This window comes from Arvicanthis niloticus, chromosome 5 (assembly GCF_011762505.2).
Source record: "Arvicanthis niloticus isolate mArvNil1 chromosome 5, mArvNil1.pat.X, whole genome shotgun sequence".
In the NCBI taxonomy this organism is placed as follows: Eukaryota; Metazoa; Chordata; class Mammalia; order Rodentia; family Muridae; genus Arvicanthis; species Arvicanthis niloticus.
The window spans coordinates 80,837,466-80,862,061 of record NC_047662.1 but is presented as its reverse complement, the minus strand read 5'-3'; the positions used below and the strand labels follow the sequence as shown (position 1 = coordinate 80,862,061).

At 36.1% G+C, this 24,596-nt stretch overlaps 1 protein-coding gene across 2 annotated transcripts; it reads left to right on the top strand.

Annotated features, from left to right (window-relative positions):
• Positions 1-10,300: 10,300 nt before the first annotated feature.
• On the top strand, positions 10,301-21,790 carry Tlr4 (toll like receptor 4). 2 transcript variants are annotated; one of them, XM_076934797.1, is made up of 4 exons: positions 10,301-10,661; positions 13,704-13,739; positions 15,399-15,565; positions 19,176-21,790. In XM_076934797.1, exons 3-4 carry the CDS (start codon positions 15,426-15,428, stop codon positions 21,424-21,426), a joined length of 2,391 nt encoding a protein of 796 aa, XP_076790912.1. In that variant the 5' UTR covers positions 10,301-10,661; positions 13,704-13,739; positions 15,399-15,425; the 3' UTR covers positions 21,427-21,790. The 2 variants fall into 2 exon arrangements, with proteins under 2 accessions (XP_076790912.1, XP_034359943.1); XM_034504052.2 differs by lacking the exon at positions 13,704-13,739.
• Positions 21,791-24,596: the final 2,806 nt, after the last annotated feature.

The following is a 24,596-nucleotide window of genomic DNA, read 5'->3' as shown; positions in this document are numbered from 1 at the left end:
AAAACTTTAAAAAAGGATTAAGGTAAATATATGCTATTCAAGTCATTCAGCAAGTTTTGTTACTTGCTGCCAAGACTGAGGAAGAGAACTCAGTCCCTAAAGCAGGTCTCCGAGTTCCATGTGTGTACAGCATGCCACGCACATGCCTAATCCCTCAAATAAGTAAATAGATGATAGAAACATTATCAAATTGCCAATAGCCCAATGAATACATAGTGTATATTATGTGATGCTGATAAAGAAGATAATGAGGAAGATTGTGTGAGGCTTTTATTTCAAGTGAAACAGAAAACCATCAAGACTCCTGACAATGGGGCTAGTATCTTTCTTCTATTATGTTTGGTATCTTCTAGATACCAATAGCTTGGAATGCAACCAACAGAAAAAATGCCAAACAATATAAAATAGGAAAATTCATACAATATCAGTTATCAGTCAACAACATTATTTGCTCTACGTAGATACACCAATGTTTTTTTTTTTTTAATCCAGAACCAATGTTACATTTATAAAACACTCTTCTATAACTTGAAGGAAAGAACAAAAGGATAAGATGAAAATGATATTTTGCATATCTAAGAAACTTCCTATGTGTTAGCCTCTAACCTAGATGATATTTATATTCTCTTCTGAAGAATTTGATAAAGAAAATACTTGTTATTCCATTTTAATAGATTAATATATATCATTAGCCTAAGTTCATTCCACTGGCAAACAATACAGAAGAAATTTAAAAAAAAAAATCTCAAGTGTTCTAATTTCTGGAATTTATTTTTGGAGGGTAGAGGGTTGGCATTTCTGCTCTGTCATTCTCCCATTCTTTTCTATATTTTTCAAGTGGAATAAAATCTTTCATATTAATTTTATTGGCCTCACTATAATATTTTATTTTACATTTGAACAAAAATTCAAAAATCTGTCTTAACTAGATTAGGGAGGAAAACAAGTGTTTGTCATCATTGTTTTCCTCTTCCTTTTCCTCTTATTCCTCTTCCTCTTCTTTTCCTCCTCTTCCTCTTCTTCGTCTTCCTCCTCTTTTTCCTTAGAAATATATTCTTACTTCTAAATAAGGAAAAATAAATGATGAAAGTCTCTAGATTAATTTTTTTCAGAAGTTCAAGTTACAGATATGATGTGTGTATATTCCTAGTCCCTTCCTAAAGGGTACCTTCTCTTCAGTATGTTAATAGATTCATGTATATTATTGGCATTTGGCAACGATTGCTCCTGGCAAATTGTTTAGAAGTCTGGCCTAGTAGAGATACTCCGTGATAAAATCAGGAGTGATGCATTCTGTGATCTGGGCAAGGTCCAAAGGGTCCAAAATTTACATTGTATAATTAGATATTGAATTTTCAATCACCCTGTGTAAAAATTGGATGGTTTTTATTGTTGAATCATTTGTTATTGTAATTTTATATGTTTGCATTTTGAGCTGATGGCTTCTGAGAACCCTTTCTTCAATGAAGATTTTGTTTTGTGCAAACAAGCAATTGAATTACCTCTTTCCTAAAATTATTCAGTCAATCATCTTAGTGTCTTGTCCTTTTGTTCTTACATCATCTATTTTATTGAGATGTCAGGTTCTCTTATAGATTTATACCAGACTTTTCCATGGACCTGTGGAGCAGCAGCATCTTCTTGAGGTTAGACTAATCTAATTATCTAGGCTTAACACTCTGGAGGCAGAAGAATTTCTGAACTGAGATGTTATGTTCAGTATTCTCTACTTGTTAAAAATAAACATTTCTAAGTAATAGGCTATTTGTTTGAGTTGATAGTGTAATCGAAGCAAGAAAATTAATTTTTCTGTTTTCAAAGCTGACATGGTCTGTGTTATGTTATAGAATTAGTCATTTTCTCTTTGTACAATATTTTTTATTTAATTAAAATTGCTTCGTTCTTAAATGTAAACTTTCTGGGAATTTGTGACTTTACACTTATCACTACATTCCTTGTTTAGCATGCTAGAAGCTTTGAACATTCCTTTATCGATGATTTCTTTTTAAATGAGGAGCTTTTGTATTTCAAGTTCACTGAATCAGAGAATGGCCTTGAACTTCTCATCCTATTGCCTACACTTTCTGAATACTGGGATTACAAAGGTTGTTACACCTGCTTTTTGCAGTGTTCAGAATAGAAACCAAGTCTTTGTGCAGGCCAATTCTCTATAATCTTAGCTATACCCTTAGATTACAGGTGAAATAATGAAAGTGGAAATATAGGTATTATGTTTGAAGTCTATACAAGCCATGAAACTAGATTTTAGCTTTCTGGTTCTCACTCCTTTCTTCTACAAGCTTAAGTCTCTGTTTTACTTTGTTTTTAATTTGATTATCTCATTCTTGTTCCAAATTTGTTTATCTCATTGTTGCAATAGAATCATTCAATAGCACTCAATCCTATGGAAAAATGACAGTATGACTACAAAATTCTGCCAGTAGCCCTCTGGAGAAGAAAATACTTAAATTTATATATGCTTATTAGGATTATGGGTTGCCACTTTATAATGACAAAGAGAAGAGAAATGCTGTAGACTGGTCCTCTAGGATGTCAATTAAAATTAGAGAACAGAAAGCCAAGAACGTCTACATGAAATAAATGAATAATAAACTCAGTAAAAAGACATAGATAAATTATTGGGGGGGAATGAAAAAGAGAGAGAACAGAAATTGAGACAAGTCTTTTTAAGTACATAAGACTTTTACAGAAGATTGCATTGGAGATAATCCTTCAAGGAGAGAAAGGGGAAATTAATTGTCTCTCTATCTGTCTCTCTAATCCTTAGTACCATCTTTTGATGCACAGCATAAGAACAACGAACCAGTTAAATTATGTCAGAAAACAAGTGACTATTTGATGAATGACCACCAGGAGAAAGTCAATATTGCACGTTCAAGGTCTTTTAAACTCAGCTTGAGTTATGGTTATATTGAGTTATGGTTATTTTGAAATTTATTTCCCATGGTATTTTTCTTGTTTTTCTTACTTTGTGCTCAAATGTTTTTCTCCATTTATATATCTCTCTTTCATACTCTCTAAATATGTATGTGTGTATATTTAATAGTACTCTATATTGTCTTCTCATTTACTGTTTTATGAACACTAGTTTCATAATTTGAGATATTAACTTATTGGTAAAAAATTATTTGTATCTGAGTTCAACTCCTGCTATGGCAATGCTTGGTGATCCACAGATAAGTTTCTCATAGAAAACAATGAATAGTATTTTACATCCACAAATAGATATTTATATTCCCTAGGCAGCCAAAAAGGCACATGGCTAATGATAAAAATATATTCAAGAGAATCCTCTGAAACTCAGTGAGAATAGCAAGAATTTATAGCACCTGAAACAAGATAGTAATTTAATCGCCCAGTTCTCCCAGATTGGTGAGACACACTGAAACACTGGATAGGTGAGGTTAAGGACATAGGTTTCTCCCCACCCCTAAATCTAACTTCTAGCTTATGAACTACTTGTCTATTGGGAAAGGAGAGGACGTCAGCATTTCTCAATTGTTTCCCTCCCTCCATCTACTTGTTCCTAGTCTAAATTTTGGGTTTGTGCTGCCAAGAATTGAGTGTTTACTTTTTCTCCACTAAGGGTTAGAAGCTCTTTTCTAGGCTGCCTTACTACTGACAGGTCAATCACCCATACTTTATTTGGTAATGTAGCTATTGAAACAGTTAAAAAAAAAAACAAATTGAGAGTGCAAATATCCAGATCCACTGAGGTAGTAAGGGATGTTTCTCAGAATGAAGTATAACATTTGTTATCTCAGCTTGCAATCCACAGCCTTGTATCAAAGAAACTTATTTTGATACTTGACTCTCTAAGGGATTAATGTTAGAATGTGGTCAAATGACTACCAAGTATTCCATCCCTTTCATAATTTTAACACAACTACATTACTTTTTAATTTCAATAATGGTGATGTTGACAGTGAGTGATTTTCAGAGATGCCTCCTTTCTCTTTGATTATTAATATTTGATCTCTTGATGATTTTACTTTGTACACACTCATCTTTAAAAAGTTCACTTCACTAATAAACAATATAGCATTCCTCTATTTCTCATCTCTCTACTTGTCATCCCTCTGTATTACTGTATATAAGTATGCTCCAGGTTTGTACAGGGTAGATTTTTGTCAGCTGCAGTTTTCATGACTATACCCTAGATATTTAGGTAAAGTCTTCTCAGATTGACCAAAGTCACATTTCTAGCGAGAAAAATTATACTTTAATTAATCTCAAGCTGTTTGCTTCCCATTGATCACAAAGAAATAGTATAGATATTTCTTTCCCTCCATACCTTATCATTGCTCAAAAAACGTGGGCTAGTTTCTCCTGGATGCTAAATATGAGTCTCTTGTTTCCACATGAAGGAAAGAATGGTCCAGTGTGCAGAATTCCAATACTGCCACTGCCTCCCGTGTAAAGAGTGATGGAAGGTGAGCTTAAAGACGCTGGAGATCAGCACTGAGCAATCTGTGGCCATATGCTGCCCCTCAGCTTTGCCATATGGCTCTGAGTCTAGTTTCAAACTCCTCTGTCAGCAACTTCAAAGGTGAAGAATTTAGGGACGATGGAAACACAGCCATAGAGATTTTTAAATGGTCAGTCCTCTTGCAGGTGCTCTCCAGCTGGGCTGGGGCAGCAGCAGAATTAAGGGTTTATGATTGATAAAAGTAAAACAAATGCCTGAGGAGAGCGGAGAGGCTCTGGAGCAGCTGGGCCCATGGTGTCATGTCCTAGTTTCAGAGCCCCAAAGCACCTAGGGAGTGGGGGGAACAGATAAACAGTGAGAATATTCCATTGACTGAACACAAAATGGATATTATTTTTATTTTCTCTTAGCTATGTAGCTTTTGAACTTAGCATTGCAGTTTTATTAGACACTTTCCTGTGTTCTGTGCATAATTTATTAAATTTGAATATTTGGGCATCATTTTTTCCAGCCTTTTCACTTACAGATGCCCGTATTTTTCCAGTGTGTAAGGTGGGAAAAGAGAGGCTCATTCATGGAATTAAGCAGAATTTGATAAGTAAAACAATTTACTAATTCCTTCACCAATTTCCTTGCAAAACGCATGTCATAACATCGTGAATTACCTGGTTTTGTACTATTCACAATGATGCACAATAGTGTGACATGCAAGTGTAGCCCATTGTTCCCTCAGAGACTATTCCTAAGAATTTATCCTTAGTCACCTTCTTAAAAAGGGGGTGCATAGGTTGTTTTCTAAAATATTTCTTGCTTATATGAAATTGAGAAAAGCAGGAGAAATATAGTGGTCAGTATTCATGTCACGGAAAAATTGTAAAGAATATTCCCCTTCTTTAACTCAAAGTGTACTAAGAACTTATGCTGGGCAGATACAGCTGAACATTAGGGATGTAGCAGACACAGTCTTCACTGGCTTATATCTTATTGGCCAATGTATAAAATGAGATATAAACCAACTACTATTGCTTTTCAAAGTTATTACCATAAACATTGTTACTGAATTCCAAGGTATCAAACACTGTGATGGACATGGAATACCAGAGGCAGAGAGATTCAGCTGTTGTCTCAGAGGATCTGAGAGCCTAGCGGGCATGGAAAACAGTTTTCCTAGAACATGACAGATACCTGTTGTGTGAAAATTAAGGTGAAGTTGATGATGCCTAACTGGAAAAGTTGAACAATGTTAATAAATTCGAATGCTTAGTGTAGGGAAGTTGATACCATAAAAATATTGAATCCCAGCATATTAACTGATAAGAGATTGGAAATAAGAATCTAAGAACAAAAGAGAATATGTTTCAAAATGGTGGAGGAAACACTGAGATCTCTGCTTGTTTCAAGAAACTGAAGTGTGTATCAGGAAATGATTTCCACACCGTCCAGCAAATTACATAGAGAGAAGAACAACCCTTCCAATGCAATTAACTTTCTTCATTCACCTCGGGGATTCAGTTTTGCTCTTGCCATAGTGATATGCTCTTAATTTTCTATTTCAGAGCTTGTTTGCTTCTCACTTTTTTTTTGTTTTGTTTTATTATTCTCTATGACCACAATACTACAGGCAAAGTCACGAAGGAGACTAGCTTATGACAGTGGTCCCTGAAAAATACAATTTTTCTGTTTAGCCAGTGTTTTCATTTATTTAAAAGAAACTTACTTTTCTCTATAGACAAATAATTCTCCATTGGATACAGCATTCTACTGATTGTAAGACGTACTTTTATTTACCACAAAGAAAAAACTAATACTCCTGTCAACTATAACTGCAGAACATCATCAGTCAGAAAGCCCATTGTGAACTGATAGATGTTAGTAGATGCAAAGTGAAACTCAGAAATATTAGATAGTTGGAAAAAATCAGTTAAAATTCTAATAAATGACAAGCTAAGGAAAATGTTCTGTATCAAACTCTATTGTGATTATTTATTCTCACAATCTTTTAATCATCACGAAATGGGCAACTACAGGCTGTAAGACTGTGTTATATATGTTTTAGTGATGAAAATAAATTTTATTTAACTTATTTACAGTACATCATTGGCATTGTGTAATGTATTTTCCAGTTTATGGCAATTTCTCTCTCTCATTTGTGTGTGTGTGTGTGTGTGTGTGTATGCGCATGCAAGCATGCATGCTTGCACATGCCTGCACGCACATGCTTGAAGTGCAACTGGAGGTGGAAAGGTTAGGAAATACCCATTTATAACTGATGAAGTCTTAGTGCAAATTCTAGTCACAGAGTGAAAAAGCAACTGATGCACATCAGTGGTGATAAAGTAAACCTAGTTACAAATATGAATGTGCTTCCCTCTTCCTTTTAGATCTTGCAGAAAAATCCAAGGTTATGCATCAAATGTAGCAGCACAATTAAATAAAAGTCTCTGATCATGAATAGTTGCTATCCTATTTGAAACCATTAATAATCTTACCGACCATTTTATGAGCAAGAAATATAGGTAGTGTTATGTGTATCTGTTATGTCACCATAGAAAATATATTAATTTAACAGTGGTCCTATGTGTTGTACTTTACTTTTTACTGAATATTCAGTATCTGCCAAGTTTGGCCAGATGCTCACACATCTCTGGCTGAGATGGAACTCTTCCTTTGACTAAGAGATTGTAGGTCTTCTGTTGAATCTCCTGCATAATAATAATGTAGAAAACTAAATGGCTTCCTACTCAGTCCACTCTTCATTGTATAAAACCTGAAATCATGATGGTAGCTAAGCATCAATCATTGCAAAACCACATTTACATGTTTATTGAGGTTAAGCAAATAAACCATGACTGCTTATGGTTTCTGTCTTCTACTTTGTGCTTCGTATGTTTTCTAGAAGATGCTGACAGAACTTTAATGCTCCGGTTAAGTTTAGTACATGCTAGTGTACTATTATCATTAGGTTTTCATAAGAAAGAAATACCTACACAAGGCACTCTCGTGATTATTCCTACCATAGTTAAGAGAGCTCCCAATGAAGATCTATAAAAAACATATGCATCAATGAGGCATAATTTAGAAGGGATTATTTGTTCTTTCTCTTAGGCTTTTTTTTTTTTAACTACTCAGGGGCTTCCTATCCAATGGTAGCCAGAAAGAACGTGCGCATCCTAGGAGTGGACACACTTATCAGTAATCTGTCCTTAATTATCACACAGGATTATTTTGTCCTTACTTGAAGTGTTTGTGTGTATGGAGTGTCAGGAAAAGCTGGAGGTCCAAGCACTATTACTATTGCAGTTAAGACATATTCTACTTTAAGTGTATTACAGACATTGATTGGAAGATAAGGGGTGCTAAGAAAGTTCAGACTTCAGAAGATGAGAGTCTAGATTCTTTAAGACTGTCTTACAATGTATTGCTTTGGCCTAGGGCAAGGGACATACATAGTCAATGATGGATAAAAATGAGGGATTTCATTTTAGAATTATTTTATATTTGAAGTTTCCAGAGTTTGGCACAATTTCTAATATGTAGTGAGATTAATAGATCAGGAAGGGAATAACTTTGAAAAGCTAGACTTCACTTTTTATCCTTTAAATTGATTGATTGTGTGTATCATATTCCCATGTATGTACTTAGATTCATGTATTGTCATGTGGAAGATAGGAGGACTTGGGTGTCTTACTATGACTTTGTACTTTATTCTCCAGGAACAGGATTTCTTACTGAATTTAGACTGGTGGCCAAGAAGCTCCACAGAGCCTCTTGAAAGGAATAGCTGAATGAATATGAACTGATTCATGGTGATTTACTCTTTTGCAGCTTAGCTGTAACTAAACTACATTTGAGGTGCTTAGGACATACCTTTGGGATGTCTATAGATTCAGTGATGTTTATCCTTTTATTAATCAGAAACATATATGAACTTGCTTTGCCCCAGACATGGCCCCAGACAAAGCTTTACAGCAAATCTTTGAGAAAGTATGGTTATCCATATATTACCCACAGTTTTGATAATTACCATAGTTATCTCTTATGGGATATAATAAGAATTTATGCTATGGTTAACCTTATTCAATCATACAAGATAAATGTAATTATTTTCTATTTATTTAAAGATTTACTTATTTTCATGTATATATTAGTGTTTACCTACATCTTTGTGTACATGTCATATGCCCTGTCCATTTGTGCCAGAAAAGAGAAATAGATTCCTGGAACTGGAGTTACAGACTGTTGTGAGACACCATATAGGTGCTGAGTAGCAAACTCCTGTCCTTCAAAAGAGCAGCAATGGCTCTTAATTGATAATCTATCTCCCCAACTCTATACCTTCACTCTCATAGTAGCAAATGGAGAATTGGTGGTGTCATTCATTGTTTTCTTCTCTTCAGAAGCTGACTGATCTTTGAATCAGAACAGTGAAGGAACACAGGCTCTCAATGGGTCTGAAGGCTGTATTTCATTTTGCAGGGTTCTTCAGTTTTATACAGTGAAAAGTGAAATTTGGGGATGGAAGTCTCCTACTGCAGGTCAGTTTTCTGAAGTCTCAGTGGAGGTTACTGGTATTCATCGTCTTATCAGAAGCTTTCCTGGAAAGCTTCCATATGCCTAGAGTCTGCAGATAATTCAGGAGGAACCATGGAGTTTTCTAAGAATAAGTATCCTAAATATTAGTATTTAGATATGTCAAATAAGGTGAATATTTTTAAAAGGGGTAAAAAGTATTTTCAGATTTACAGTGCAGAAAATAAGGCTCAGGAAGTAAAATCACTTGGAAAAAAGCTGACCTGGTCATTAGTCATCCGATTTGAACTTGACTTCAGTAACTTCTGAATCCCTTCACCATTTATTAACCAGCACCTGGCACATGTAGAATTAGGTACTCTTCCCCAAAATTCATAGACTGTGTCCGGTTCTGTGACTGCAATTTGAAAATTCATCTCCCAGTGACTCATCCTACGACTTGAATTTAATGAGATAATTAAAATAAAATAATGTTTTATGCGTCTGCCTTAATACAATATAACCTACTATTTTTAAAAAGAGGTCAGGGGCCAGGGAGATATCTCAGTTGATAAAATGTTTCACACGTATGAAGACCTGCAGATTCTTAGTAACCACGTTAAACAAACAAGCAAACAAATACAAAACAAACAAAGTGAAAATAAACAAAACCCCAAGAACAACAAAAACCTGAATGCTGATATCTATAATTCCAGCACTGGGAAGAAGCGGTACAAGTGGGAGATCTCAAAACTTCCCTGATCAGTCAGTGTAGCCAATGAATGAGTACCAGGTTCGGTTAGAGACCTTGGCTCCAAAACTATGGTGGAACATCTTGAGTTGGTCCCACAGCTCACTAGCACACTCCTATTCTTGGGAATGTTCTCCTTTTCATAATAAACACTCTGTTTCTGTTCCTAATAATAAGTAGTAATTAATAATAATAAAAGATTGAGAACTGAGAACTGCAGAAAGCATTCAATGTGAGCTCTAGTTTTTACACACACACACACACACACACACACACACACACACACACACGAAATAACCATCCCCCATGAACAAACACTTATACACATAGTTAAAAGAAAAGATCAGGGCACAAGACACAACAACTGACATCTTTATCCAGGGTTTTAATCTTCAGCATTGTGAGAAAATGTGTTCCAGTCATCTGAAACATCCAGTTCCTAGGAGACTTAGAAGTCTAGCTGGAGCAGTGAGCATCCTCTGTTGAAAATAAAGAAGGAATGAGGACGTTGCTTCATGCCAGTTCCCTGCCTGCACCAAGCCCAGAGGTCAGATGACTTCCTGGGATGAAAGCCAGCTTCCTCTTGCTGTTCCTCCAGTGGCTGGTCAGCAAACGCCTTCTCCTTCCTGTTCTACTCGTCAGTCTTATAACTTCCCTCCTGCTACAGGGCAGATCGATTCTAGAACAAAAACAAAAGTGAGAATGCTAAGGTTGGCACTCTCACTTCCTCTTTGAATATAGTACTTGCAGAGGGGCACCCACTGGGAAAGAAGAGGCAGGTGCCCCAGGAACTCTGCCCTGCCACCAGTTACAGATCGTCATGCTTTCTCACGGCCTCCACTGGTTGCAGAAAATGGCAGGATGATGCCTCCCTTGCTCCTGGCTGGGACTGTGATCATGGCATTGTTCTTCTCCTTTCTGAGACTGGGAAGCTTGAATCCCTGCATAGAGGTATGTGTCTTGATCGCAGATGATAGCCCCCTTTCCTGCTAGCCTCTCAAAACTGTTCTCAGCTCAGAGCTTCCTCCGTGTGTTCTGGTAAGTTTATTTTGCGAAGGAGTCAAACTAACAAAAAACTTCAGAAGCTGTGGCAACAAAAAGCCTCAGTGTTAACTCAGGGCACAAACGGGCAGCCAGGAGTGTCTTGTTCCATTTATGGAGTCTGAGTCATGATTTAGGGACTTGAAATTAGTAAAACTAGTTTAAAGTCATTGTTCTGTGACCTGCCAGAGGGACGTCAAAGAAATTGCTGAACGTCTCTGAGGCCAGTATTCACAAGGCGAAAGAATGACTGTAATCACTAGAAAAATGTAAGTTGGCAGTTAATATCAGGGCTTTCTGCGGGAACTATAGACACTCAGCTTTTAGTAGCCATTCCTTCCCTTTCCAAATCAGGCGAAGGTAGCTGTCATTTCTGCCTCTTAAGAAGCATCTTTGAGAGATGAAGTGGTGGCTCAGCAGGTAAGGTCAGTAGCTGCCAATCTGAGGTCAACCATCAAGCCCCACAAGTTGGAGGCAGACTATTCCCTCCTTTAAGATGTCCTCTGAGTTACAAGTGTCTGCCTTGGCAGGTGTGTGTATGCCTGAGCCCACACACAGATGAGTAAATGTAAAATTTTTCTTAAAGGAAAGAATGTCTATAAAAAACGTAACAACAGAACAAACAAAACACCAAAGAGTTTTCTAACCGGGATATCAGTATCCTACAACTTATTCTAGAAAATAAAGAAATGGGAGGGAAGGAGAAAGGGAGGGAGGAAGGAGAGAGACAGAGAAAGAGCAATGTAAAACATCAGCTAAGTCCCGTTTTGGTGGACTACTGAGGAGTGAGTAATCTGACCCATGACTCATTCTTGTTTTCCTCCTGCACAGACCACATGCAATTATCTTAGAAACTCACAATAGAACTGAGCAAACAAGGAAGGAATTCAGGGTGAGGTAGGCTCAGAAGCACAAAACAGGTACACTGAGTTAAGACACATGGTGTTCACATGGGAAAAATACGGTTAACTTAAAGAAGTTACAATGCCAGTGTCTTGCTTTCTGATTTCTTAATTATGTTGATAGAGATAGAATTTCCAGTCAATGCTACACTGAGAAAAAAATCCCGCTGCTCTTGATGTCTGGCGTGCTCTGTCAACTCTCAAAGCTTGCCTATTCCTTCTGTAGGCCAGGTCTCAGAGCCCTTGGCCTTGTCTTCAGGGGTGATTACAGACGGCTTTCCTAATTTATAGTCCTTTCTATAACCACACTTAATTTTTTCTTTATTTGTTATTATTGGTTCAGGGGCTTAGATTTATCAAATTACTCCTTTATACACTTGTAATAACTCTTTAGAACATCACACAGGGCCTCGGCACTGCCTAACATACCTACCCACACCGTGCCTCACCTAGAACAGGGATCAATATGCTAAAATTATGGAATGTCCATATATAGTTTAAAACTTCCCTATTGATCAAATTGAAAATTTAAAAGTAAATGGATGAGATTAGTTTCAGTGATATTTTTATGTAATCAAATATAATTAAGCAATTATAAAGATATTTATGTTCAGTTTTTAAGACAGACTATTAGAAATTCAGCAATATTTTTGGTTTACTGTACATTTTGATTTATTTTATGCATGTTTCATGTTTCAAAGCTGTGTGTGGCTTTATAGCTGCATTACTGCAATGTGGGGCCTGGATTTCAGAATTTATTTTTTTATTTTAAGTACATCTCTGTATAACTATCTCCTCAGGGTGATTTTTTTTGATTGCCTCATGTAGATTTTTCTGTTTAGCCTCTACATATGCTCTTTCATTGATCATATCATTTTGTACTTTTTTTTTCTTTTATTTTTCCACAATTTATCCTCCCCTTTGTGTAGAATACACAAAATACAAAAAGGTAGGATCACTGATGGCTTGATTAGCATGCCACCAATGAATGACTCTTGGTGGTTCTCAACTTTCGTAATGCTGACACCCTTTAATACAGTTCCTCAGGTTGTGGTGACCCTGATCCACAAAGTTATTTTGTAGCTACTTAATAACTATAATTTTGGTACTGTTTTGAACCATGATGTAACTATCTGATATGCAGGATAACTGACATGAAACTCTTGTAAAAGGATTGTTTGACCCCCCAAATGGGTCACAGTCCACAGGATGAGAACCACTGACCTAGATCATAGTAAGTCTTCACTTGTAAATGTTGTACGTATGAAACTAATGAAAGAATGACTTCTGAGACCATCTGATAACCTCATATTCTGCTTGTGGCTTCTCCATGACATAAGGCTCTCCTCCTATGCCTGATAGCCAGTTTGTCTGCATTTGTTCCTACTCGTTATTGTTTACTTATGTTCATTTCTCCTTACGACATACATATTTTTTCCTTTTCCACACATTTTCTTGCTCAGCTTTCCCATTGTAAATCTAGAATCTGTGTCTAGTTTTGCAGCTTTTGTAGGTCTTATTTATTTTGCTTCTCTCTTACCTGGTTCTATGAGTTTGGCACCATCCGGAATTTTGTAACATGTATTTTGTAACATGTCCTTTAGCAGAAAAAAAAAAATCCTACTATTTGGATTAAGCGCAGACCTCTAAGCGGACCTCTGTCCCATCAGTTACACAATATTTATCATTCATTCATCCAATAAATGTCTCCTGAGCATTGAGAGGTCACCATGCACCTTTCTGTGCCTTGAAGACAAAATAGCAAACAAAAATCATCAGAGCATCAAACCTCATGGTTCAACTGATCAAAGGAAAAGCATTTGTAAAATAATTATATAGGCAATAGAATTGCCTGGTCATCAAAACCTGTAAAGGAAATAAAAGAGGGTGAAAGAAGAATTTCCGTTTGGCACCTTACTTTCTTAGATACATTGTCTGCAAGGATTTTATGATGAGAAACATTTAGATAGATATGTGTGAAGAAGCCTGTATATGTGCGCATCTTCTGATTATATGTGTATTGCCCCATCTCTTTTATTTTCATCTTTAGAGGATTTTTTGAAGATTAATATCAAACATATAAGATGTAAGTAAATGTTAATATGCAGCAAGGAATCAATAGTACCCAATGAAAATTAACATTAATATTTATCAATTTAATTAATGCATGCTTTGAGATAAGCTCTGATCTCATTTAGCCCTTGAGAATATTGCCTTTAAATAAGAAAAAAAAAAAAACTTACTGGGTTTAACAAAGTGTTTTGTAGATGAAATCATATAATTATGACATAACTTGGAATTTTATTGTTTAGGGTTCACAATAAATGTGAGAAAACAGATAAAATTAAGTAGAGACTATGAGAGACAAACACTAAATGTTTAGTACTACTTTCCACCACTGGAATCCAGGCACTCAAAGACTCCCACTGATTCCAATACCAAACTAGGAAGGTCAATGAGCCTAGGAACAGAAAGCAATTGTCAAAAATAGGGCATTAGCTAGGAAATTCTGTACCTCCTTATTGGTACTCTCCATATGACTGTATGTGATGACGGTAATTAGTTAGAATGATAATAATTTTACATAAAATTATGTACAAACATACATGTATTTTACATAAAAGTAGTGATGTTCACAGAAGATATTATAAAATCAAACCAGCACACAAACAAACAAAGCTTTGTCCCACACTCAGTATTCCTTAGTTCTTTTTATAGGGTTAAGGACTCCTGGACTTCTTACTCCATCCATGGTAGCATGTCTAGTTGTTGTCCACTTTCAACTCATGTTTAGTCTGTCATGTTGGTGAGACCTTATGGGTGTAGCTTTTGACATTAAGAAAAACAGTATTACAGTAAAGTTCATGACCTTTTGTCTCTTACAGTCTTTCAACCCCTGATCTGTAGGTATGGAAGTTGTAAATGTTTCCCTTGGTACTGGGCTCCAGATTTTTGCATTTTGATTGGTTGTGATTTACTGTAATGATTTGTGTTTAGAGAGTAGGAAAAATAGTCTTCCCCAAGGAAGAGCACATCAATTGGTTACTAAACACCAAAAAGTGAAACATATATATGAGTTGAAAACATATTTATGAGTAATATTACACAAACAGAACAGGTGGTACTTATATGTGTACATTTATACACACACACACATATACACACACACACATATATATATATAATTAATACACACAAATATATATATAATTATAATTTTAGAGAATAATAATAAAAAAAGATGAACTTTGTACCAAGTGGCACAAAACATTTGTTATGAAACCAAGGTGTTCAGACTTGAGAGTCATTTAACACCTGATTCTATTGTTTCTCATTTAATTATAATTTTTGTTGTACCAGAAGGTTAACACCTTGAGAATGCAGGGGATATTTTTTTCTTCTTGATATGTAGAATAAAACATTTTATAAATATGACGTGGTAGATAAATGACTGGAGAAGGATAGATGTGATGTCATATCCCTGGAATGCCAAGACTTGTGCGGTAGAGGCAAGTAGATGAGGAGTTATGTTATCTTTGACTATATAGCTAATTTAAGGCCAGTCTGGGCTATATGAGAGTTTGTTTCAAACAAATTAAATCATGATGAGTAAATGGATAAGTGTATGGTATGTTAACTGGTGTGTATGTGTGAGTTTTGTCACCCCATTATTTGTCTTTGGAGAGGAGTGGGAATACACATAGTTGGAAAAATAATATTTGTTGTGTGATATATATATATATAGGTAGTTCCTAATATTACCTACCAATGCATGGATCAGAATCTCAGCAAAATCCCTGACGACATCCCTTCTTCAACCAAGAACATAGATCTGAGCTTCAATCCCCTGAAGATCTTAGGAAGCTATAGCTTCTCCAATTTCTCAGAACTTCGGTGGCTGGATTTATCCAGGTAAGAAATGAGCTTTTATGTGCTGCCGAATGTGAAGTAGTTATTTTTGTATCATTGCATTCTTGGCTCAGAAAACTTAGATGGTTCTAACTAAACTCCCTTCACTCATCTATTCGGTAGACTTACTACTCGCTGTAAATCCTTGGAGAAGCTATTTGTATTTATCTGGTATTAGTTTGATGCATAGCTGGATAAGAATGTCTAATGGCAGTTCTAACTTCTACATTATTTTAAACTATTTTATTAGATATATACGGACCACATCTTTTATGTTGTACATCGAAGCTATAGAAAAAGAATTTGTACATACAAAACCCATACTCCTAGTTATTAAGCAGGATCAAATCCTCTTTAACAAGTTAATAAGTTAAAGTCTTGTCCTTGTTATTGGGCACATAGCAGAAATTAAACAAATGTTAACTAATGCTAACACTGTGGTTTACAACAGTAAGTAATAACGTATGTGAAAATAAAAGCAACACATCGTGTCCTTTAGAAGAGGCTCTTCTGTATTATGTGTGAGAGAGGATCAGGAAAGATTTTAAGACGTGAGAAGGTATGCAAGATACCTGAAATAATGAAAGTAGAAAAGAGGGTAGAGAATGAGAAATATTTAACTAAACAATAATCATTGCCCTGTCCACATTCCAAACATCAAGGTCATAGACTTCTCTAATCAACAATTTTGACCAGGTTAAACAATACCAGCCTTGGATAGCCTCCTGTGGGATGAAACAAAAATCTAATTCAAGAAAGGTTTGTTATCTCTAGAATAGTTAGTTATGCCAGCATTTCAGCACTGGGCACATCTTGCTTGGCAGATTTGTGTTATAGTTCAGAGGGTTCATAGCTGGAAGAGATCTGTAATGATTTTCCTCTCCCACCACCCATCATGGCACCTTTCTGCTGAAAGCTAGCCAGCAGGGAGAAAACCTTCCATCTCTGCTTCAGTTTACATCAGTGGATTGTAATGATAAAGGACATCCTTAAATGTGGAAGTAGATAATAAACCTATTTTCTGCAATAATCATAAAAAGACAGAAATGTTTCACATATTTTTATTCTAAAATTTCTAGATAAAGATAAAGGTTATGATATTAAAAGTCTTCTGCAGGGCAGACCATACTGTCAAACATTAGTAAACTAGAAAAAAAAATGTATAATATTCTTTACTTGGGGTTGATAGGGCATTCTAAAGGTAGAGGGCAACTGCTTTGTTAGAAGAAGCACAGTGGAGTCGTTCTTCTCCAAAATTTACAATTTTGTGTGCTGTTGCATGTAACTTTCCCTGAGTCTCAGTCTTCACTCCTATTAAATGAAAATGATAAACCTTACTCCATGGTGAAAAGTTACTAAAGGAAAGATTATCTAAATCGTAGGCTACAACAAAGAAGTATTCTCAGGCAGGAACCAAAATATTAGGCTAGAACAAAGAAGTAATTTCAGACAGGAATGTAAATTTTAGGCCAGAACAAGGAAGTAGGCTTCAGACAGGAAAATGACCTTGGGCTAGGATAGGGAAGTAGGCTCAGATACTTTGATCATCCTGATAAGCCTTTAGAAACAGTGATCACGGGAGTATTTGGTGAATTTTATGAGTTTAAAAACATGTTACCATAATCACTTTATTAAATTGTACATTTTAGTTATCCCAGGGAGATTGGAAGGGAACTGAGAAAGGCAGGCAAGTAAAAAACAAACAAAATAATCTTCTTTTTAATAAAGAGGAGATAGCCTTTCATCCTGTATAATTGAGCATTGATCTACAATATAATGAAAGAACATTCCTTAAAGGTTTTGAATGCATGCTCAGGGAAAAGGCAAGTTCCTCTTCCTTTATCTTACAGGATATTTTGCATTACAGCAGAGCAGACAAGCTACTCCTTTGCCTTTCCCCAGGGATATTAATGGGTAAGAACTAGACGGGGCTCCTAAAATTAATTTGTTCTAGACCAGGTTGCCATCACTTCTTTCTAGAAATATGCATACTTTTTCTTGGAGCTAAGAAAACTGGGTTTTGAAGAATCTGAGAGACTTATCTAAAGCAGTGTTGCTTACCTTATCTGACTAGAGTCAATCTTATATCTCTTGCCTCCAAGCTCAAAGTCTTTTCACTCTATCACTCCATTTCTCTGAAGTTATGAGACCAATATTATGAAATAGAAACAGAGATATACCTCCTTTTCTGCTGCATATGGCTATATATAACATATACACTCATATTGTATACACACACAAATATATATATATGATTTAATGATTACATATACATGTATATGATTATGAGCAATAAAATCATAACTGAAAGCGGGAAGTTGAGAAGGAATCAAACTTTGTTGCCTCATTAAAATTGAGAAGATGGAAAGTCACAGAAAATAATGGGTTCCCAAGATCGTGCAGGGAGAGAGGAGGGTAAAGATACCTAACACTGGCTACATGGCTTTCTCTTGCAATATTCTTTTTAACACACCCCCACCTTTTGTCAAATTCCCAATAAATAACTAAATCACAGACAAAAAAGATTTTGTTTTTGTTCCCTATGGATATTCCAAAGAAAATAGGAAAAGTGAGGGAAGGTAATTGGGTTAGATTTGGAAATGACATATTTGCTAAATGTATCTAGCATACATCTGTGATGCAGTCTATCATGCATCACTGTTTGTTGTCTGAATATGAGTTCTGTTGCTAGATTTTCTCTACAAATGCCTTATGTAATACAGCTTACATTTTCTTGGGATAAAATGTAGAATGTTTCATTGAGCTTCTGAGTCTCTACTTTACTTGCAACACACTCATGCCACACCATTGTATTAGTCTTCCTCAGTTTTCATGTTGTCCTGCAGCCACAAAGACTGTGTTGTGGCTCCTCCATGAGGCATGCCTGCTATCTACTACAGCTTCTGGATTGCTGTTTACTTCACCTATTCTTCATGTTTACTCATATTTATCATTGAAATTCCCATTTACTTATGCTCAATGTAGTCTGCTTTCATCTTCTGAGCAAACACTCACAGTCCATTTTCTTCTTTATCTATAAAACTTACTCGTGTCACCAATTATTAGCATTTACCTGTGATAATGACAGATTCAATATACCTAGCCTTCATATATGAGTTAAGTTTTGTAAACATTAATGCCATTCTTGACACTTGACACCTATGTGTCATTATTTATGCCTTTGAAATTGGCTTTCACCAGACATTTGTCATGACTAACAAATAATGACCACCCATATTGCCTACACCCATTAGATGTAAAATTACATCTATGTGTGGAAAGAAATGCCTAAATTAATCTAAGGCTACTACGTATCCTATTCAACAGTCTTTATGTGCCCTAGTTATTGGTCTTGAATTGATTTTCTTCTAATGAATTTGCTACCCTACATGATATGATCTTTATTATCACTGTAACAGGTGTGAAAATGCCAAATCTGCAGAGTTCATCTCCTGCTCACATCACTGTTGCTTGCTTTGCTATGTATAGTTTTTTTCTTCACAATAAAATGGTATAGCATATCTGTTTGTATCATGGTGTGGCAGGGACTGTTATGTTCTTAGAATGTTTTTTTAAAGCAAAAATATGTAATTGGTATCTCTTTTCCCCATAGGTGTGAAATTGAGACAGTTGAAGACAAGGCATGGTATGGCTTACACCAGCTCTCAACCTTGATACTGACAGGAAACCCTATCCAGAATTTGTCCCTAGGAAGTTTTTCTGGGCTAACAAGTTTAGAGAATCTGGTGGCTGTGGAGACAAAATTGGCCTCTTTAGAGAGCTTCCCTATTGGACAGCTTATAACCTTAAAGAAACTCAATTTGGCTCATAATCTTATACATTCCTCTAAGTTACCTGAATATTTTTCTAATCTGACGAATCTAGAACATGTCGATCTTTCTTCTAACAATATTCAAACTATTTCTGTCAGAGACTTACAGTTTCTACGTGAAAATCCCCAAGTCAATCTCTCTTTAGACTTGTCTGTAAACCCAATTGACTTCATTCAACCCCAAGCCTTTCAGGGAATTAGGCTCCATGAACTGACTCTAAGAAGTAATTTTAATAGCTCAAATACAATGAAAATGTGCCTTAAAAACCTGGCTGGTTTACACGTCCATCGGTTGATCTTGGGAGAATTTAAAAATGAAAGGACTATAGAAAGTTTTGACAACTCTGTCCTGGAAGGACTATGTGGTATAACCATTGATGAGTTCAGGTTAACATATGTAAATCAAATTTCAAAAGATATTGTTAACTTCAATTGCTTGGCAAATGTTTCTGCAATGTCTCTGGCAGGAGTATACATAGAACACCCAGAAAATATTCCTGATTATTTCAAATGGCAATCCTTATCCATCATTAGATGTCAACTTAGGCAGTTTCCAACTCTGCGACTAACTTTTCTTAAAAAGTTTACTTTAACTACCAACAAATGGAGTATCAATTTTAAAAAAATGACTTTGCCAAGTCTCAGATTTCTAGATCTTAGTGGAAATGCCCTCAGCCTTAGCAGTTGCTGTTCTTCTTCTGATTTGGGAACAAACAACCTTCGGCACTTAGACCTGAGCTTCAATGGTGTCATCACTATGAGTGCCAACTTCATGGGTCTAGAGGAGCTGACATACTTGGATCTTCAGCACTCCACTTTAAAAAAGGTCACACAATTCTCGGCTTTCTTATCCCTTGAAAATCTCCTTTACCTTGACATCTCTTATACTAACACCAAAATTGACTTCGATGGCATATTTTTTGGCTTGACCAGTCTCCAGACCTTAAAAATGGCTGGCAATTCTTTCAAAGACAACACCCTTTCAAATGTCTTTACAAACACAACAAACTTGACATTCCTGGATCTTTCTAACTGCCAATTGGAACAGATATCTTTGGGGGTATTTGATACACTCCATAGACTTCAGTTATTAAATATGAGTCACAACAACCTACTTTTTTTGGATCCATCACATTATAAACAATTGTATTCCCTCAGCACTCTGGATTGCAGTTTCAATCACATAGAGACAGCCATAGGAATACTGCAACATTTTCCAAAGAGTCTAGCCTTCTTCAATCTTACCAATAATTCTGTTGCTTGTATATGTGAACATCAGAACTTCCTGCAGTGGGTGAAGGACCAGATGCTGCTGTTGGTGAATGTTGAACAAATGACATGTGCAACACCTGTAGAGATGAAGGCCTCTCTAGTGTTGGATTTTATGAATTCTACCTGTTATATGTATAAGACCATCATCAGTGTGTCGGTGGTCAGTGTGCTTGTGGTATCCACTGTAGTGTTTCTGATATACCACTTCTATTTTCACCTGATGCTTATTGCTGGCTGTAAAAAGTACAGCAAAGGAGAAAGCATCTATGATGCGTTTGTGATCTACTCGAGTCAAAATGAGGACTGGGTGAGAAATGAGCTTGTAAAGAATTTAGAAGAAGGAGTACCCCGCTTTCAGCTCTGCCTTCACTACAGAGACTTTATTCCTGGTGTAGCCATTGCTGCCAACATCATCCAGGAAGGCTTCCACAAGAGCCGGAAAGTTATTGTGGTGGTGTCTAAACACTTTATCCAGAGCCGATGGTGTATCTTTGAATATGAGATTGCTCAGACATGGCAGTTTCTGAGCAGCCGCTCTGGCATCATCTTCATCATCCTTGAGAAGGTAGAGAAATCCTTGCTGAGGCAGCAGGTCGAGTTGTATCGCCTTCTTAGCAGAAACACCTACCTGGAGTGGGAGGACAATGTTCTGGGGAGGCACATCTTCTGGAGAAGACTCAAAAAAGCCCTGTTGGATGGAAAAGTCTCAAATCCAGAGGGAGCAGCAGAGGAAGAACAAGAAACAGCTACTTGGACATGAGGAGACCAAAACTCTGTGTCTAATACCCATTCTGTTTACACTCATTAAATGCTACAGCTCACCTGGGTTCTGCTGTGGACAGGGATCACATGGAGCACAAGGCTGCTAACCTCATGGACCTTACAGGGCAGAAGGAAGTAACACTGTGATGAAACTCCTTACTTTTCAGGTATATGAATTAACCAACTCAGGCAAAGAATCATAACCAAGAAAGTTTACCTTTATCATATCAAACTGAAAGAGAAGAGGCTATGGCCAGTGAGAACAGAAAGGAGTATCATTCTTCCCTGGGCCTTTTGAATATAAACCACATTATGCACTGTGTTTCAGTTACCTTAGAAGAGTTTTGATAGTCTAAACAGAACTGAACGTTTGTTTACTCCCCCCCCTTTTTTTTTATTGAATGCAATTTAAATGGCATTAGTTCTTTTTGAGAAGCCCTTATTCCAATTTCATCTTCCATTTTATGTCATTTTCTTTTTTTTACCTAATTCTACAAAAAAAGTGATTGATACATATGCACAGATATCCTGTCCATTCCTTAGAATTCTATATTTATTAAATAAAAATTTCTAGTATACTTTTATTTTTATAAATTCGGTCATCATTTTTCATACCTTGACTATAAACTCATATCATAAATAAGGCTGTGGGAGGTATGCTGGGAATGCCCATATTTAACTACAATTTTTCAAGAAAGTGTGTAAAATATTCTCTGTCACTTTGTCACTGGATGTCATTCTTATCTACTAAGTTATTGTCTCCTAAGTTATAGATATCACAGAGTCAGTGTTAACAATAATTTTGTTGCTAGAAATATTTTTAATCAGGAGAGAAAAGTGGAGAGGAGTACACGAACAGAAATCATAACTTGGTCATTTATTCTTGATAATTTCAAAACCATAGAAGTTCACATAGTTGAATGGCAAGATTACATATGTTGCAATTGATATTCCTTCTCAGCAAAGATACTGTCTGACAGACTTGTAGACCCTTTCAGGGAGGCAGGAAAGTCTGACATCCTTTCCCTTCATCATTCCCATTGCTGGACATGCTTTGTTAGATGGATGAATGTTGGAGTACACATTTCTGCTTTCACCTTATTCCAGTCAGCATGAACACTGCCTATATAATGGCATGAGTACAGTGTTGTGTGTGTGTGTGTGTGTGCATGTGTGTACCTGTACATGTGTTTAAGGAGAGAATAGAACACAGAGCAGTTCTATATTTTTGATGGGGGCATTAAATAGTTGAGCCAATTCAGGAAAGTATGGAGGTTTTTTGATAAAGGATAACAAAGTAGAACCATTACAAGATCTAACAATAAAAATTTCCAAACAGACAAACAAATAAATAAATTGAATTTCCTTGTCCATTATGGCAATATTCATAATATTCAAATTATGGATGAAACAACCCAAATGTCCATTGGAAGGTTAATGCATAGAGATAGATAGTATGGTGTATACTTGCAATAGAATGTGATTTGACCTGGGAAAAGAAGGAAAAGTTGCTATTTGTGACCAGATGGATAAAGGTGGAGTTCTTTTATTATAAGTGAAATATGCCAAGCATGGAAGGAACTGGCATTTCAGGAACTTTTGATGACATGAGCAAAGATGAAAAGAAATAATATGCAGAAAAATAGAAGAGGAAGACAAAAGAAAGCCAGGCCTAGGATGTATTTTTCACAAGTATTTTAAATAATCTGCTTGAAAGAGAATGGAGTTATTAGTATTAATTAGGATGCCTGCAATTTTTGTATTTCTATTCAACTTGGAACATAGCCACTTAATTGTCTCTTGTTAGTCAAGTGAGATAACAGATCAAGAATCTCCCCATTTTTCTGATATAAAACCCAAAATATTAATTCAGTAAATGTCTTGTTAATCAGTCAAATAGCACAGAAGAGGCAAGGCGACAGCCTTGGCCTCTTCCTTCTCAGAGAAACTCCTGTGCACACTAGCCCATTGCTTCATGCTTCAAGCTAGCAAAGCAAGAAGTGAAACTAACTCTATGTGGTTAGTGCCAGTCAGGGCTTTACAGCTTAAACCATGAATCATTAAGCAAATACATATGCATGCATGCATTATGCACAGATTGGTTTATTTATAACTACTCTTTCCATAAAGGGCTTGGGGAGTTTTCAACAAAGTATATAGAATCAATGAGGTTAATCAAAAGAAAAAAGTATAGGCAGAAGAAAGAAATGAAAGAAAGAAATGAAAAGTTTTAACTGTATATTTCAGGTTTAGTTCCAGAGACCTTCTGGAATTTTGGATAGGGTGACTACTGGAGAATTCCTAAACTTATTTTCAGATCATATCAGATGTATGACTTGGGCTTCATCTGTCTGAGAGCTAGTCACCCTAAGAATAAAATGAAGATCTTATATTTATTTTTAGGACATTACAAACTAATAAATACAAAGTTAAAAGAGTGGCTCTTCTGGTGAGTCACTCTCTTGGCTTTCTTATGGGCAATCAAAGAGAAGCACTGAGTAGCCTTCTCAATGACAATGTTTTGGTCACATTAATTTTCCCAGTATATAGGACAATGGCAACCCCTATGACTAAAGTAGATAGTTTCTTTTTGACTTAGCTTCTATTCATATGTGTTGGCCTAGCTTCCTCTTTGATTCTATAGCCTTTTGAAAAATCACTAGAAATCACTGGAACCTCATGGATGGACTTGAGACAGTTCTCACATGTGTTCCTAGGCAGTTGAGGGAGCAGTTGGGAGGCTGGGGACCATATGTTAACCATCACAATTGCTTCCCTGGTGTTGAGCATTATGCCTGACAATGTAAACAGACAATGCCTGCTTTTGTGAAGAACAGTTGGATTATTAATGCATGTTTTCTTGGTGTGCTGTCGTCATACTTCCCATTTAAAAATATAAAGTCCTGCGGATCTTAAGTGTCAACTTAGTTTTCACGGCTGTGACATTCCCTGTCTGTCACTTGCATGGACATTTTAAATTCCTTCTTCACTTGGTTTCTTGACACCCTGTATTCTAAAATTTTGTGGAAGGTAAGTGTTTGGGGGTGGTGGGTTCTAACAATCGTTTTCTCTAGTGGATAGTATAAAGTCCTATTCAGCTAATTTATGTATGATACTTAATTAAATTCCACATGTTCTACCAATCTGATGAACATTCACAAAATCACA